Below are 14,532 nucleotides of genomic sequence, written 5' to 3'. Positions count from 1 at the left end.
TACTCCACTACCAGAGACGTCAGCACTGTCAGCAGGTATTTGCAGACTGCTAATTTGGAGGATTTTATATATGCCAATAGCCAAGCAGGTGTCTGCGAAAGAAGGATCTAAAGGCTGTGATAAGAGATGCTGTGTAGCTCAGTTGGGTATAAATGGTAAGACCCACAAGGGAGATGCTTTAAGGTCTGGTGTGCCAGCGAAAGAGACTTTTACTTGGTTTCCAACTGGCTTTAAACAATTTCTGATACAGGTCTTTCACAGTAACAGATACAAGACTGCCACATACCTACACTGAAGAATACCTGGTTTTGATCCGAACAATGTTATTCATTGTGGAGAAAAGAAAAAGAGTTTCTCTATTCCCAACGTAAGTAAAGAAAACTTCAGTGACATCAGAAAAAATACTCTATTTAATTCTTCTCATAAACTGCAGAGACTGACTCATTGTTCAGATTATACAGAACATCAGAACATTATATGCCTTCATATTTAAGTCTGATTCTTTAGAAGCATGTTTCAATCCTAATGATTGATGCGGAAGGAGCTTAAGGAAGTGATTTACTTAAATTCTGTTAAATTTCAGTAGCCTTAGGAAGCCCAGTTACTAGGAAGACACTGAAAGATCTCTGAGATCAGGGTATTCTCCACTCAAATGACATGGTCAAAACAAAGAACTGGACGTAATTATTTTTTTTCTTGATTTAACCAGTATTTCTTTCCAGAAGGTTGAGATTCTGACTCTATTGTTACCTAGCATGACTGGAATATATATAACCCTCATCTCCCTCTTTATGAAGAAATGCTGAAATGTGAGTGAAGGAGTGACTGAGGCTGCTTTGCTTACCCGTAACAACATCAGTATGAGAAAAACAGAAGCAAAAAAATTACCACAGGCCAACCTTGAAAAAGGTATCTGCTTCTTCCAGTTCAATTTTATTGTTCTCATGTAAAGCCACAATGGCAGCCACCAGTAAACCCGGCTGCATCTCCTTCAGGTGAACAGCAAACTCCGTTGGAATAACAATTCCTTCCTTACGCTGTCTCAAGAGTTTTGGTTGCCCAATGAAGCCACAGGCCAGTATCGTCTACAAACATAGTCAGATATAAATCAGGTAAAGAATTCAATCCACATATGATTCAACAGAGCAAACTCAGAATTTCCTCAGGCAGTGAAGTTTAGACAGATGAAATGAAGGAAAGTCAGGGCATGGAAATAAACCCTTCCTGCAACTGACAAACCAGCTCTCCAGAGACCGAGCTCCAACCCGTGTGCCGGAGCAGCAATAGGTCATTTGCCTCAACACTGCAAGGAACATGCTGTTGAAATCTGGAGTTACTGTACGTATAAGACAGACAGATTTCACTGTGAAACCCAAAATATTCAATACACATGGTGTTTTGAAAAATCCCTGGCTGAAATTTCAATAGACTACTTCGCTAAATTTCAGTAGACTACTTCGCTGAAGTATGATTTTTATTTTGAAAATACCCCTGAAACAATGATCACGATGTTCTGCACTATGTGCAACAGTAAGCTGTTTCTGGATATCTGAGTGCTTTTGAAGGTAAGCATGACAAGATACTATTTCCACTTTAAAAGACAGTGGGGAAATGATGCCCAGGCAGATTAAATGAATTACACAGGAAATATAAGGTAGACCTAGGAGTAAATTCAGATTTCACCCCGCTATGCTTACAAACTATCTTTCCTTTCTTTATCTTTCTGAAACTGCTGTTGTTTCTACTTTGCAACAAAATGCCTTTTAAAGGTGAGGTGCAATAGAACATTTTTTTAATAGCTCCGATTAAAAAGAAACAAAAAGGAAAAAACCCAACACGCAAACCCCAGCCACCTTGTTTTCTAAATAACATCCATGCAGTGGAAGGTGCACGTTTGCTCACAACACGGCAACTTTACTTGATGGTGCTGCAAATGGTTAGAAAGCAGGTGGTGCTGAATGTCGTTGTTGAAACAGCCCTCCACAGCTCCCACCTTGCAATTCAAAAACTGCTAACTTTGAAAGCTCTCCAGGACTTCTCCAACCAAAGCATGATACCTGACTTTGAAACAGCTATCAGTTCATTTTAAAAGTTTCTAGACCTCCAACATCTCACTCTCAGAAAGAGTCTGTACTTCAAGCTCTGTCACCTTTGAATATTCTGACAGTGCTCATCAACCATAACAAGAAGTAATTTACAGACTGGTCTCAGTCTAAAGAGCACACGTGAACATGTATGGCAGAGACTACTTCACTAACATTTTTCCCTCATTAATACGGAATTCTTGCCTTGATAGCACTGAAGTAGGCTCTGATCTGATCTTACTAAGGGTTAAGTACTTTGGTTCCACATAAGATGGGAAACGGTATACAGACACTGTAGTTTGTGTGCACCATGGACATTCCCCTCCAAGAGCAATTTTATAAGGACACACAGATGGCATTTTCAGGGGCATATCACATATCAATTACAGGTGGAGAGGTGTAAAAATGCTCCTATACAACCCTGCCATACTGCTGAAGAGCGATGCCTTGTTACGCCCCAGTAAACAGCATTTAATTTATCAAGAATTAACAGCTTCAAAACTTTTGCGTATTTAGTAAGGCTTTGGCAAGCTAAGACTACCCTCCCTGCAGGGTAAACAGTACAGTCCCAGTATATGCCAGCCCTCGATTCTGCTGCCATTGCTGACATTCAGTGGAGCCTATACTGCACATCAGGGGGAAGGGGAGTAACTGAAAGTTTATTTTACTGTAAAATACAACTGCCAGCCAAACCTACTGACTTAGCCTTTGCAAAGTGTGAATAGCTCATGCTTTCGGCATACTTTACCTCCTTATAGGAGTCCATCTCGTGTTCATACATCACCAGGTCTCCCATTTTCAGAGCCATGAAAGCCTTAGTAAGTGTCAGGACCACTGATGGCATCATCTTTTCTACTTTCTGAAGATACTTCACAGCTGTCAAAGGACATACGTTTGTCATGCAGGGGCTGCAGAGGATATGCGGCAGCTGCACAGGGTCAGCAACACAGAATATTTGGAGAACTTTATTTGCTGATTCCTATTAAAATAAAAGCCATTTGACAGTTTAGACCTTTCCAGATATACAGTCTTCTATGGCATATGAAAATATTGTGGGGTTTGGGGGGCGGGGGGTTGTTTTGTTTTTTTTATAAAACAGACAGAACAGCTTAGCTATCAAATCACAGTGCCTTTCCTGCCTCTTTCCTCCCTCCTGGTAAAAGTAAAGGATCTCTAACCAGCAGGGACTCAACCCATATTCTGGGGTGCTAAGAGAACATCCACCACCACAGTGAATTGGTTTTACCAACCCGTACAATTTGGCAATGTTCAAAGAAACAATTTGTTTTGTTACAGAAAGGGGAGATGAAAGAAATTTGTGGCAGAGCTTTCCTAAAACAGAAGTGCCCCTGTCTGCAAGCAGCAACTAGGTCATTAGCAATTTGCATCGTGATAGCCAAGCCCATAATATGCTACTCAAAAGCAGCCCAAAGCATCGCAGGTGCTGTTTGCTATTTTGTCAAGAAAAACGGGAAAATAAAAACCATGTGAAAAAGAACAACGGTGAAACTAAATCAGCAGCTCAGCATTTTCAAAGGGAATTTAATTAAAATTTGATACACAGTTCTTAAAAATAAAAACTAAATCAATAGATTAAGAAAAAAACACTTGTTTCTACCTTACTTAATTCTTCATTTAAGTCTTCATTAAGAGAATGAGTTAAGTAAAATATAAGTCCTCTCTCATATGTCTGTATTTCATCACCTTCTGAAACTAGTCTCTTTAAAACTTCAGTCATGGATAAACCTGACATTCTGTAGTATGGCAAAGCAAGGTGGTAATCCTTTGTGTCAAACCTGAAGGCAACAGAGAGGAAGGAAACTAAGAACAAAACAACTAAGGGCAACACTTTCGCCATCACTGTTCGTAAGAGCTGGAATAATACATCCAGCAAAGCTGCAGACACACCGGTATCTGCAAATACATAGCTAATATTCAACATAATGTTGTATTCTGTAATCAATGACAACGAAGACAACCAGATACTGCAGAGACGACTAGATTAAGCTGTTTTCATAGAACATAACGATTTATATTACATATGCGATGATACTAACGTAAAACAGCAAAGACTGATGGATTTTCATTTTAAGGTTACACTACTGGAAACAAAAGCTCATCTAATATCACTTTGACATCTAAAACATACCTGCTGTAGCAGTCTCCTAGGAAGGCACAACTTTCTCTGAATGCTCTTAGAAGTTCTTCTTTCTCATCTAATTTAAGGAAACTAGGGTCCATCATAGCTGCTCTGACCAGTAAGTGAGCCTCACTTAGAAGATGGATGCAACTCTCAGTTTTTACATTTTCATACGTTCTACTATAATCTACCTAGAACAGACACAGGATAGACTTAGGCTGCTGGCGAAAATTAAGAATATACAGGAACAATTCCAATGAGGGCAGCAGTCATTTGAAACAGGATTATAGGCTATTCATGAGAAATACACTACGTTATATTCAGCAATGACATGCATCAGAGATTAATTAACAGTACTTATTTTTAGTCACCAAACAACAAAAGCAGGAGTTGGGCAATACCATTTCTCTGTAAAGCTGAATGGTTGAAACAGTGTTTATAATATATAAATTCCAGCCAGGCTCTGACTCAGAATTTGTTCTGGATTTGATGCTGTCAGCCTTTCTGGAACTAGAGAGAAAGAAAGAGTTGAGTTGTCAGTGTCCAAATAAACACTATGCAGCAAAAACCCCCCACTCACTCAATAACTGAAATGCATAAAGAAGTATGTTTGCAGGCTCCTAAATGCTTGACAGTTACGTTGTGAATTTTAGTCATAATGGCTAATAACAAAACGGGGATAGGCATCTTCGTATAGAGGAACAGCATCAAAACTATCCACTACATCTTCTCCCGGGCTTAAGACCAGGTAGTATCAGATATTTACATAAAGGTAAGTAATTCAAATTAGCTACGACGTTTACTTACTTTCTGTAAGGACTTACTGCAGCTGCCCCTGCAGCTCTATTAAAGTGTTTGCCAAGACATGGCACAAGAAAAATATTTGAATGCTTTTACTCTAATGCATTACATGTGTAATGTAATGCCCTAAGGTTAAAACACTGTAAGAAAACACAAACTCCTTTTGTTCTGTTTTTTTGGGAGGTTGGTTTTAACTGTTCTGGGATACTTACATCTTCATTTTCAAATTATGGTGTTAAGTAGACTAGTATTTGTTCAACTTATGTTCTTTACAGAAGACAAAAAGCGTATCTTCCTCAAATGCCAACAACAATCTTTGAAACAACACAACTAGCAGAAGAAACTGTGCTGTATACACAGAGAGCTACAGTATTTTGAATTACCATTCTCCTTGATGGACTTATCCTCATCTTCTCCTGAATAATGTCTGTTCTAGGCTTCAAGAAATACTGGTTCCAATAACTCTTCCATCAACTATAGCTGTCCCACTTTTGTTAATGAACTTGAACCAACTTTAGAACAAATGTGATTTCTGAACAGCTGTTTTAGGATAGCTGTTTAGCTGCTTTATTGAAAAGCCCTCCAAAAAGAATGGGAATAGCCATTCTCATGGAAATAGATAAAAAGTTTCAAATGCCTCTAGCTACATACATCCTATAAGAGTATCTTGGGCCAAAGTCCAGTCCTTCTTTTGTCATGGGTTACTATAGTGATGTTCGTAACTTGTCTTGGAAAGAACCCTTAGCCAAATGTAAGACATTCTCATTTTGTGCTACAGCACATTTTGTTAGCCTGTAGCTTCGGTACTCCTACATATTTTTGTTCCTAAGGATAAAGATTTTTTTCTTCTCCATAGCAGGTATGTTCTTAGTAACATTATTTCAACATTATTTACGAAAGTTAAGTTTTTTACAATCTTAAGTAACTTATTTTGTTGATTTCAAGCATTTGTGACCCCACCCTCATTTCCTATATGTCAGTTAATACAGTAGAATTGGAGGAAAAAAAAAAAAAAAAAAAAAGCGCTGGATTTCTGTTCTCATGCACTAACTAGGGAATTATTTCCAAACAGTTTCTCCACAGAGGAACCTCTCTAAAACTCCAACACCCACAAATTCAGCACTGTACACAGAGCTATAAATACCATCTCCCCAAAAGACACAAATCCTTACAGCATCCTTCTTGTAGGCTTTCTTCTCTCAGTAATGTCTTCTGAGTCCGCCTTAGTCAAAAGAATTATATGGTTTTTGAAATGACAGATAGCTCTGGGTCCTATAAAAAGCTGCATTCTTAATGTGCAGACATCCAGTGCGACAGGTGGACAAGCCTACAAAGGAAAGTGAGTGTTTTGCAATTTCAGCTAGTATTTATTTTGAGTCTTTAAATAAAATAAAATAAAATAAAATAAAATTAAAAAAAGAAAACTATGAAAATAGGTAATCTTTGACCAATGATCTGACACTAAAAACATTCACTGGCTTTCCTAACTTTTCAGTGCTTTACTTAAACAAGAATAAAAATACTTTAAAACTATGACATAAATAATTTAACAAAGGGTAAAAAAAAAAAAAATCATTTCACTCTTCAAAGCAACTACACAGTTACAGCTGTGTGTCTCAAAATAACTGAGCCTGTAACCCACAGTGAAAACACAGAAAGCTGAGACTGGAGAAGGGACAAGACAGATCGTGTCATGTGTTTATATTCTTTATCTCAATACCTCTATGGAGAGCAGAGAATACAGGTTCGGCTCTTGAAAATTTTATACTACTTCTACTGTCCCATTGTTTCTTTATGTCTGCTATCTACATGCTCAAAAGAAATCCTTAAATGCTAACTTAAAATACACTTCAGTCTATCTTCCCTGGTATTTTTATTAATGTATATCTCAATCTTTACAATTCAACATATTTCTACTGATAAGCAATTTAAGGAAGAGGAAAAGTCTAGGCCTCCAAGGATCAAAAGCCCTCCTCCTAAAAAGCATGCACCGAGTATCTGGTAGGAGACTTGTCTGAGTGCCTACACTCCTGTTAAAAAACTGGTTTCTTCAGGACACCTGAGAGAGAGAAACATCATCAGCTGCAATAAGGAAAAAACTGCACCCTTCATTCAGATTTATAAAGGAAAGTATGGAATTTAGTTTAAAACGCAAGTGATTTTATAGCTTTTGATGTTTTTGAAAACCTTCTACGAATAGTCTAGAGTCTTAAACGGCAATACTAGATTGTTTCATTGAGACATTTGTAGACAATTAAAATACAATATGCCATATATGTGAGTAAAATATTAATTTTGGATGTTATTTTATTGGTTTGGCCAACAGAAACTAACAGGATTTCAGAAGGAAACTAAACGCCGTACTACTACCCACATTCTTTTAGCAAGATAACAACAGGCGCACCTTCACAGTCGTATCAATATATGGATCCTCATCACGAGCTGCTGCTGCACTGCACCGCACTGTGAAACACTGCAGTTTCTCACTAGAGGGGAAGAAGAAACCACGACGATGAAGGAAAAAAATGAAGACTTGCAAAAATCAAGTAGCCAAGACCACAGAGAATCAGATCTTCTTTCTTTGTAGAAATGGGCCTTGAAGCCTAGGCAGGAGGGCGTGCCGCACTACCACATGAGCCTACCCAGAGAGTTCAGGAGGGTATGAAGAATATATCACAGGAGAAAGAAAGGAGAAAAAAAAAAAAAAGGCAGCAGCATAGAGAAACATAGTAATACTATCAGTAAAATCATAAGCATAGTACCTTGTAATGACGTGCAGGAACTGTGGAGTGAGAACTGCCTGCTCTGACTTCTCCGAATACTGATAAGTAGAAATCAGTTCTACTAACTTCCCAACAGAGTAGAGATATCCAACGTGAGGTAAAGAGAAAAAGCAAAAGAGACTCAGTAGTTCTCTCTCATTCTCAGTTTCCTCATGGGCAGTCACGGAACCTCCTAGAGGTAACAATTAGAAAGACATTTTATACACCTCATAAATCAAAACCTGGCAATTCCTTTGCGAGCCTGATGCCTAAAAGATACTACCAGACCTGCCCAGGTTGCAGACTGGTTTTGTTAGTAGCTAGTTAAGAGAAAAAGAACTACACGAAGATCAGCGTACAGGTCAGATCAGTGCGCAGATCAAAAATCTGTACGTCATCTCATTTGGAGGCATTATTAACAAAAGTGTGGATATACCACCGCGTGAAGAAATTCTATAGACATAACAGAATCTGAGAGCCCTGGCAGATTCATCACAACGAAGCATCCATGGATTGAATGATCGGCCTGATCTCAGACAGCTGCTTGCGAGCTCATCCATAACTGCAGTGCACCAAAACACAGGTCCTCGCTGTAGGGAAAGAAAGGCTGGGAATGGCAGGATTTATCTACAAAGCCACATGTAAAGGTTGTGTTCAGATTCTACAGAGCCTTTCTCAAAGACCGCAGATGACACGAGAAGATAAGGTTGCTGGAGTTAAATGGCAAGCAGCTCATTCTCTTGAGTCAGCTGCAACTTAAATGGCGCTTTGCTACTTGGCAGACAGACAACCACAAACTGGGTGAGCAGGCAGGAAAGCTGACTGATAACATACAGCATTAAATTTTTCCACGGGTCTGCTGGGGCTTGAGCTTGCGTGTGTTACTGAGCCCCTAAAATCTGCCTTCATCCCTTGCGGTTTTAATTACAGCCTGGCAGAAAAGTAAATAATCTTAGAATTGGAAAGAATCTTATCTTAGAAAGAAAACAAATAATCTTAATGATTATTAAGGTTTACTACTCTGATTTACAGCGTTCACTAATGAGAGGCAGCCTAGCATCCGAGGATAATTTTATGAATGCGATGTAAAGAGTGACTGTTTTGTGACGTAACGTTGATCAGTAGAGAACTGATAAAAGCTGATTTAGTCTTCCTCTTTTGTTGTGGTGAACTGATATTTTAGTTCAAGGTTTATGCAGAACTTGGAGAAACTTGAAGACTTTTTCGTTAACAGAAGCTCAGTTTAAATTATTGAAAAGGAAGGAAAGACCTTAATTTAAAAACAAATTATACAGAAACAGTATACAAAACAGAATATACAAAGACACCCCTTCCTTTCCCAGGTCTCCCATGACACAGGCCATAATGCATCCATGCATATCCATATACCTGTCCGGTATACAGGAAGCAGCTGAACAGAGTGCAGCTTTGTCTCTTCACAAAACCCAAAAGGCGACTGGTCGGGTGTAAAACGTCTAGAGAAAAAAATCCAAAACAGCAACATGAGACCTCAGTGAGAAATGACAATGAGCTACTTTGGACAAGTAAACAGCACCGCCTGTAACAGGCATGGCTGGCGTTTTAATACTCCACAACAATGTGCACTCCTACTACTACTGTGAGAAGCACAGCAATGCCAAGAAGCACGTGGCATAATAGAGACAACTATCTCGAGTTCTTGCAACCAAAAATCCTCTTTCTTTGCTTGTCTACAAGACACATGTCAAAGTCTGGGATCACCGGAAGACATGTTCCAAATGATCTGAACCTCAGTTTAACCTTTTGCCCCTGCCTCTCTTTTTATTCAACTGAGCTATATGTAACATGGTGCCATCTCCAATCCCGCTTTTCTTTCCTATTGTGTGTCATCCTGTTTCCTGCTTTGCTTTGGAATTCACTGATGGACTGTCAGAGCAATTCTTCCTCAGTTTGGGATAAAAGTTTAATGGCTTTGTTCACTAACAAAATTAAAAGTATAGTTTCTTAGCGCTTAAGATATTTCGTAAACTCCCTTTGCTAGCTGGAGAAAGGGAGAATATTTTTTTTTTAGAGGTACTCAAATAAGTATCACTTCAGCTGAAGCTGATGAAAGCTGCAGAATAAATAACAGAAGGCAATACCTTGATTAAGGTCACACAGACAGGACTGCAGATCAGTCTTGTGCATAATCCTTTAAAATCCTTCTCTAAACAATAACAGAATTTATAGAATCATAGAATTACAGTACGGTTTGGGTTGGAAGGGACCTTAGAGACCATCCAGTTCCACCCCCCTGCCCTGGGCAGGGACACCTCCCACTAGACCAGGTTGCTCCAAGCCCCATCCAGCCTGGCCTTGAACACCTCCAGGGATGGGGCAGACACAGCTTCTCTGGGCAACCTGGGACAGTGTCTCACCACCCCCACAGTCAGGAATTCCTTCCTAATGCCTAATCCTAAATTAGATGGATATCTAATCCCAGATTAAATAGATCCCAAATTCCTAAATTTAACATAAACCGCTTCAGAGTAAGGTGTGTTTCACGGAATGAGGTGCCGGATTCTGCGCCTGGGAAGGAGTAACGCCTGGCATAAGTATAAACTGGGAGGGAGCGGAGTGGCTGGAGAGCAGCCCAGCACAAAAGGACCTGGGGATGCTGGTCAGCAGCAGCTCAGTAGGAGCCAGCAGCACGCCCTGACACCAAGGGGCAGATGGCATTCTGGGGGGCATCCAACACAGCACAACCAGCTGGTCAAGAGAGGGGATCATCCCGCTGTATTCAGCATTGGTGCGGCCTCACCTGGAGCACCGTGTGAAGTTCTGGACCCCACCATTCAAGAAGGATGTGAAGGTCCTCAAACGCATCCAGAGGAGGGCAACCAAGCCGCTGGCTGGGCTAGAAGGCATGTCCTGTGAGGAGCGGCTAAGGACCTTGGGTTTGTCTAGTTGTGAGAGAAGGAGGCTGAGGGGCAACCTCATTGCTCTGCAGCTTCCTGAGGAGGGGGCGTGGAGAGGGGGGTGCTGAGCTCTTCTCCCTGGGATCCAGCGACAGGACACTTGCAAATGGTTCTGAAGTAGGGTTTGCTATATTAAAGCTTTAAACTAATTGAAGTAGGTGCTTAATATATTAGAACTGTAAATTAAAGTAGGAGCTTAATTTAAAAGACTGGGTGCCTTAAGGCTGTACAAAGAGCAGATGCAACAGTTGTAGTACTAACTGTCAGAACTTATCTCCTATTTTTTAAAAAAGAATGCTTTAGGTCAATATAACCTTGTAGTAGAAGCTTATCTCTCAAAACAAGGGGCCCAGGGTTACTGAGGAACGCAGAGACTAGTCAAAACTAACACTTTTGATGCGCCAGCAAGAATAAAGAAGTAGAGCAGAGGCCTGCAGTTCACCCACAAGTCACAACGATGAAGAGGAGTGGAGGAAGTAAACGACCACCAGATGTCTCTGAAAACCACCGAGAGACTCTTGTGCGCATGCGGGAGTGGGCAGTAACCTGTAATAATGAGTTAATGAATGGGTAATCATTTCTTGGAAGACTAGTAAATATGCATACATATCATGTATTTAATCTGTACATCTAAATCAGTCGCCGCGCACATTAGGTGGAGCAATCCCCTGTGCGCCCGGCGCTGCAATAAACAATACCTGCTTAATAGTCACCAAGGCTACTGAGTCTTAACTTCGGCATTTCACTGCATCAGTTCAAAGCTGTGTCCATCAGGCGAGGTTTGGACTTGGCATTAGGAAGGATTTCTTTACCCAGAGGGTGGTCACACACAGGAACAGGCTTCCTGGAGAGATGGTCGATGCCCCACGCCTGCCAGTGTTTAAGAGGCATTTGGACAATGCCCTTAATAATCTGCTTTAACACTGGGTCAGCCCTGTTGGACTAGATGATTGCTGCAGGTCCCTTCCAACTCAATTATTTGATTCTATTAAAAAACAGGCTGGTTTTGGTATCACATTATTTGCTTAGTGAAAAAAAAACACACCAAAACTTGTAAAAACCCCAGAAGTCAAAGTACCAGGATTTTTCTTTCAACAACATGTGAACCACAGCTTATTTCGGTTTCTTGTAGTAAATTAACTCATGATGGGGAAAATACATTGGTAATACCTGAAAAGCAGATACCGCACTTGGAAGCGCTTTGTGTCTTCTGTCGGTAACTCTGTGGACTCCAGCGTGATGGGTATCTCACATAGCTTACTTTCTTCCCCAAGCAGCTCCACTGGCTTCTGACATATGATGAACTCATCTAATTCCAGCTGCGAAGTATGTGATGAAGGGTCTTCATCTCTTACACCTTAACAATGAAAATGCTATATTAATTGTCCAAACCATTCAATTTTGCAGTGAGAAAATGATATGACACAGTATCAATTAAATACCCAATCACAGCTACCTAGTTAGCATCGGCTACCTCAAACCATGAGATTTTGAAAACAGTGATGCCAGAAGATGAGAACAATCCTTCATTTAAGCCTCAACAGTCTTAATAACCAAGAGCCAAGGCTGCTAAAAGAACTAGTGAACTGTTCATCGTAGGGCAAGTCCAAGGCAATCTGTGCTGCAAAGGGCTGGCTGTCAAAAAGTGTCATTCCACCGGGGAGGTTTTAAGAAGGAAAAGGCAGCTATGATAGAAAGCTGCATTATCTTAAACTCACTTAAGTTCTGAAAAACAAATCCTAACAGCATTCAGAAAATAATGTGAACTTTTCTCTGTGGTCTTTAGAAATAAAAACAACTAGTGGCAGATGTCATTATCTGAGTTAAGACCCATCTTCACTCTACGAAGAACATTCCAGTTTATACTTTCCCTATCTGACAAAAGTGCACATACGTCACCACAGAAGCATTCTTAAATGTCCAAGTCAGTACGCACAGTCCTTTTCAAGCTTCATGAGATGCTGCTTCCGTTCGGCCTCCCACCGGTCCCTTAGAGGAGACACAGTTATTTGGGCAGCGACACTGGTGGAATAATTTTTCTGAAGACAGCACACTGAACTACTACCGCTTTGATCTGGACCATGATGGCACCCCAGAGCGGGGACCCAACTCTTTGTCTGCAGAGGCTCCGCTGTCCTGAAAGGGTCTGCAGAACGATGGCGTATTTGCGTTACCTCCAACTGCAGGTGGTACAACCTTCCATGCACTAGACTATTCAGCTGACAGTCCTAAGATGATCAGGAAATATTTCCTGAAGGGCAATGACCTTGTTTAAGCTGACTGTGAGAACAACCGGAATGAGTTAGCAGATTCTTGGAAATAAAAAAAAATAAAAATTCTGTACTTACCTCCATCCACAGGTTTTTCTAGCGTGCTAACGTTATGTGCGCATTGCTCCGTCCTGTCTGCACTTTGCTCGACCAGTTCCAGTTTCAGGATCAGAACATCCAGCTCTGTTGTTACGGCTATATGTCTGGCACAAAATGCAACTTCAGCAGGAATGAAGTTATCAACGTGTAAAATTAAGGAGCGTTCGAAGTCTAGCACAGTCAAATTCTCGTTTATGACCAGATATTTCAAACAGAACATGACTAGTTTATTTTTGCAGCCCACAAGAAGATCTCCATTTACAGGACAACATGAAATGCACAGGGGAGGATCTGAAAGTGGCATTTCCACAATTGACATCTGTTCTTTTAAGGTTTCGCTGTATGACTCTTCCATCTTGTGACCAACCATCCGAACGCAAACACGAGAACTCCCTGCAGACATGCACCTCCAGTTCGTATACGCTCTCAGGAAAGTGGCTTTGCTCTTTTCTTCAATTGTCACCAGATAGTCTCCTTAAAAGAAAGCAGCAGTACTGATGAGACACTTAAGGACTAGATGACACAGTTCTTGAGCTCTTTCTTTACCTGCTGTAGTGCATTACAGAAAACATCTTACATTCTCAACTCTTACCTAAAATTCCAAAAACAGTTTCCACCAGATTTTCTCTAATTATGGCCAATGCGCAAGTTTCTTTGCTGGGTGGAACACACTCCACATACCATTAAAAAAAAAGGCTTCTAGATCTAGGTCCAGCCTAACTCTAAAGCGAATGCACTGCAGGAGCTGGGATTGCAGACAAGGTGTTTCCTCCCCCACGAACGCGCATTAACGGGAAAATGTTTTGTTCTCTGAAGCCCGGGGGAAGTCGCGGATCCCCGAGGAGCCCTGGGCCCGGCCGGAGCGACCGCCCGCCCGCGGACAGCGAGGGCAGGAGCCCAGGCTCCGACCGGGCCGCGGGCATACGGCAAAGACAGCGCCGTGCCGCCCGGGCACCCCGCACCGGCCCGGCCACCTCCAGCGCCCGCACGGCTCCCAGCGCCGGCCCGGGACGGGCCCTAACGCGGCCTCAGCGCCGCGGCGGCCGAGGAGCGCTGCGCCCGCCGCCTGCCCCGACCGCCTCCGCCCGGCCCGGCGCGGCCTCTCCCCTCAGCCTCTCCCCTCAGCCCAGACGCTGGCGCCCGAGCCGAGCGGCACCGACCTGCCTGGCTGTGCGCCATGCGCAGCACGGGGCCCAGCGTGGCGAAGGAACCCAAGGCCTCGCAGCGGCCCTGGTCGCCCAGCGCGAAGGCCTCCACCCGGCAGCTGGCCGCCGTGCCGGCCACGAAGAGGACATCGCGGCCGCAGCAGAAGCGGGCCGGCTCCCGCTCGCAGGGCACCACTCGCTGCGACCCGAAGGGGTGCAAGTTGTAGAGCCGCACCATGTTCCCCGCGCGGCGGCACAGCACCCGCGCCCCCAGCCGCGCTCCGCCGCACCCGCC

At 42.2% G+C, this 14,532-nt stretch overlaps 1 protein-coding gene across 4 annotated transcripts in view; it reads right to left on the bottom strand.

Moving 5' to 3' along the window:
• HPS3 (HPS3 biogenesis of lysosomal organelles complex 2 subunit 1) overlaps positions 1–14,532 on the bottom strand; it is a 25,767-nt gene extending 11,235 nt beyond the window's left edge. For 3 of the 4 annotated variants that reach the window (XR_008466954.1, XR_008466953.1, XM_054205096.1), the window contains exons 1-12: positions 14,253–14,532; positions 13,072–13,566; positions 11,894–12,080; positions 9,177–9,262; positions 7,788–7,980; positions 7,430–7,511; positions 6,198–6,352; positions 4,626–4,734; positions 4,234–4,415; positions 3,703–3,880; positions 2,833–3,063; positions 900–1,085 (exon numbers count right to left, since the gene is read on the bottom strand). Coding sequence is in view for 2 of the 4 variants with exons in the window: in XM_054205096.1 (XP_054061071.1) it covers positions 900–1,085; positions 2,833–3,063; positions 3,703–3,880; positions 4,234–4,415; positions 4,626–4,734; positions 6,198–6,352; positions 7,430–7,511; positions 7,788–7,980; positions 9,177–9,262; positions 11,894–12,080; positions 13,072–13,566; positions 14,253–14,475 (2,307 nt within the window). In the remaining 2 variants the exon portion in view is untranslated. Of the gene's footprint in view, positions 1–899; positions 1,086–2,832; positions 3,064–3,702; positions 3,881–4,233; positions 4,416–4,625; positions 4,735–6,197; positions 6,353–7,429; positions 7,512–7,787; positions 7,981–9,176; positions 9,263–11,893; positions 12,081–13,071; positions 13,567–13,684; positions 14,071–14,252 lie in introns of those variants that run through there. The other variant, XM_054205097.1, reaches the window with a different exon arrangement.

The sequence above is a fragment of the Rissa tridactyla genome, chromosome 6 (genome assembly GCF_028500815.1).
Source record: "Rissa tridactyla isolate bRisTri1 chromosome 6, bRisTri1.patW.cur.20221130, whole genome shotgun sequence".
Classification (NCBI taxonomy): Eukaryota; Metazoa; Chordata; class Aves; order Charadriiformes; family Laridae; genus Rissa; species Rissa tridactyla.
This window is presented reverse-complemented; position numbering and strand designations above follow the sequence as displayed.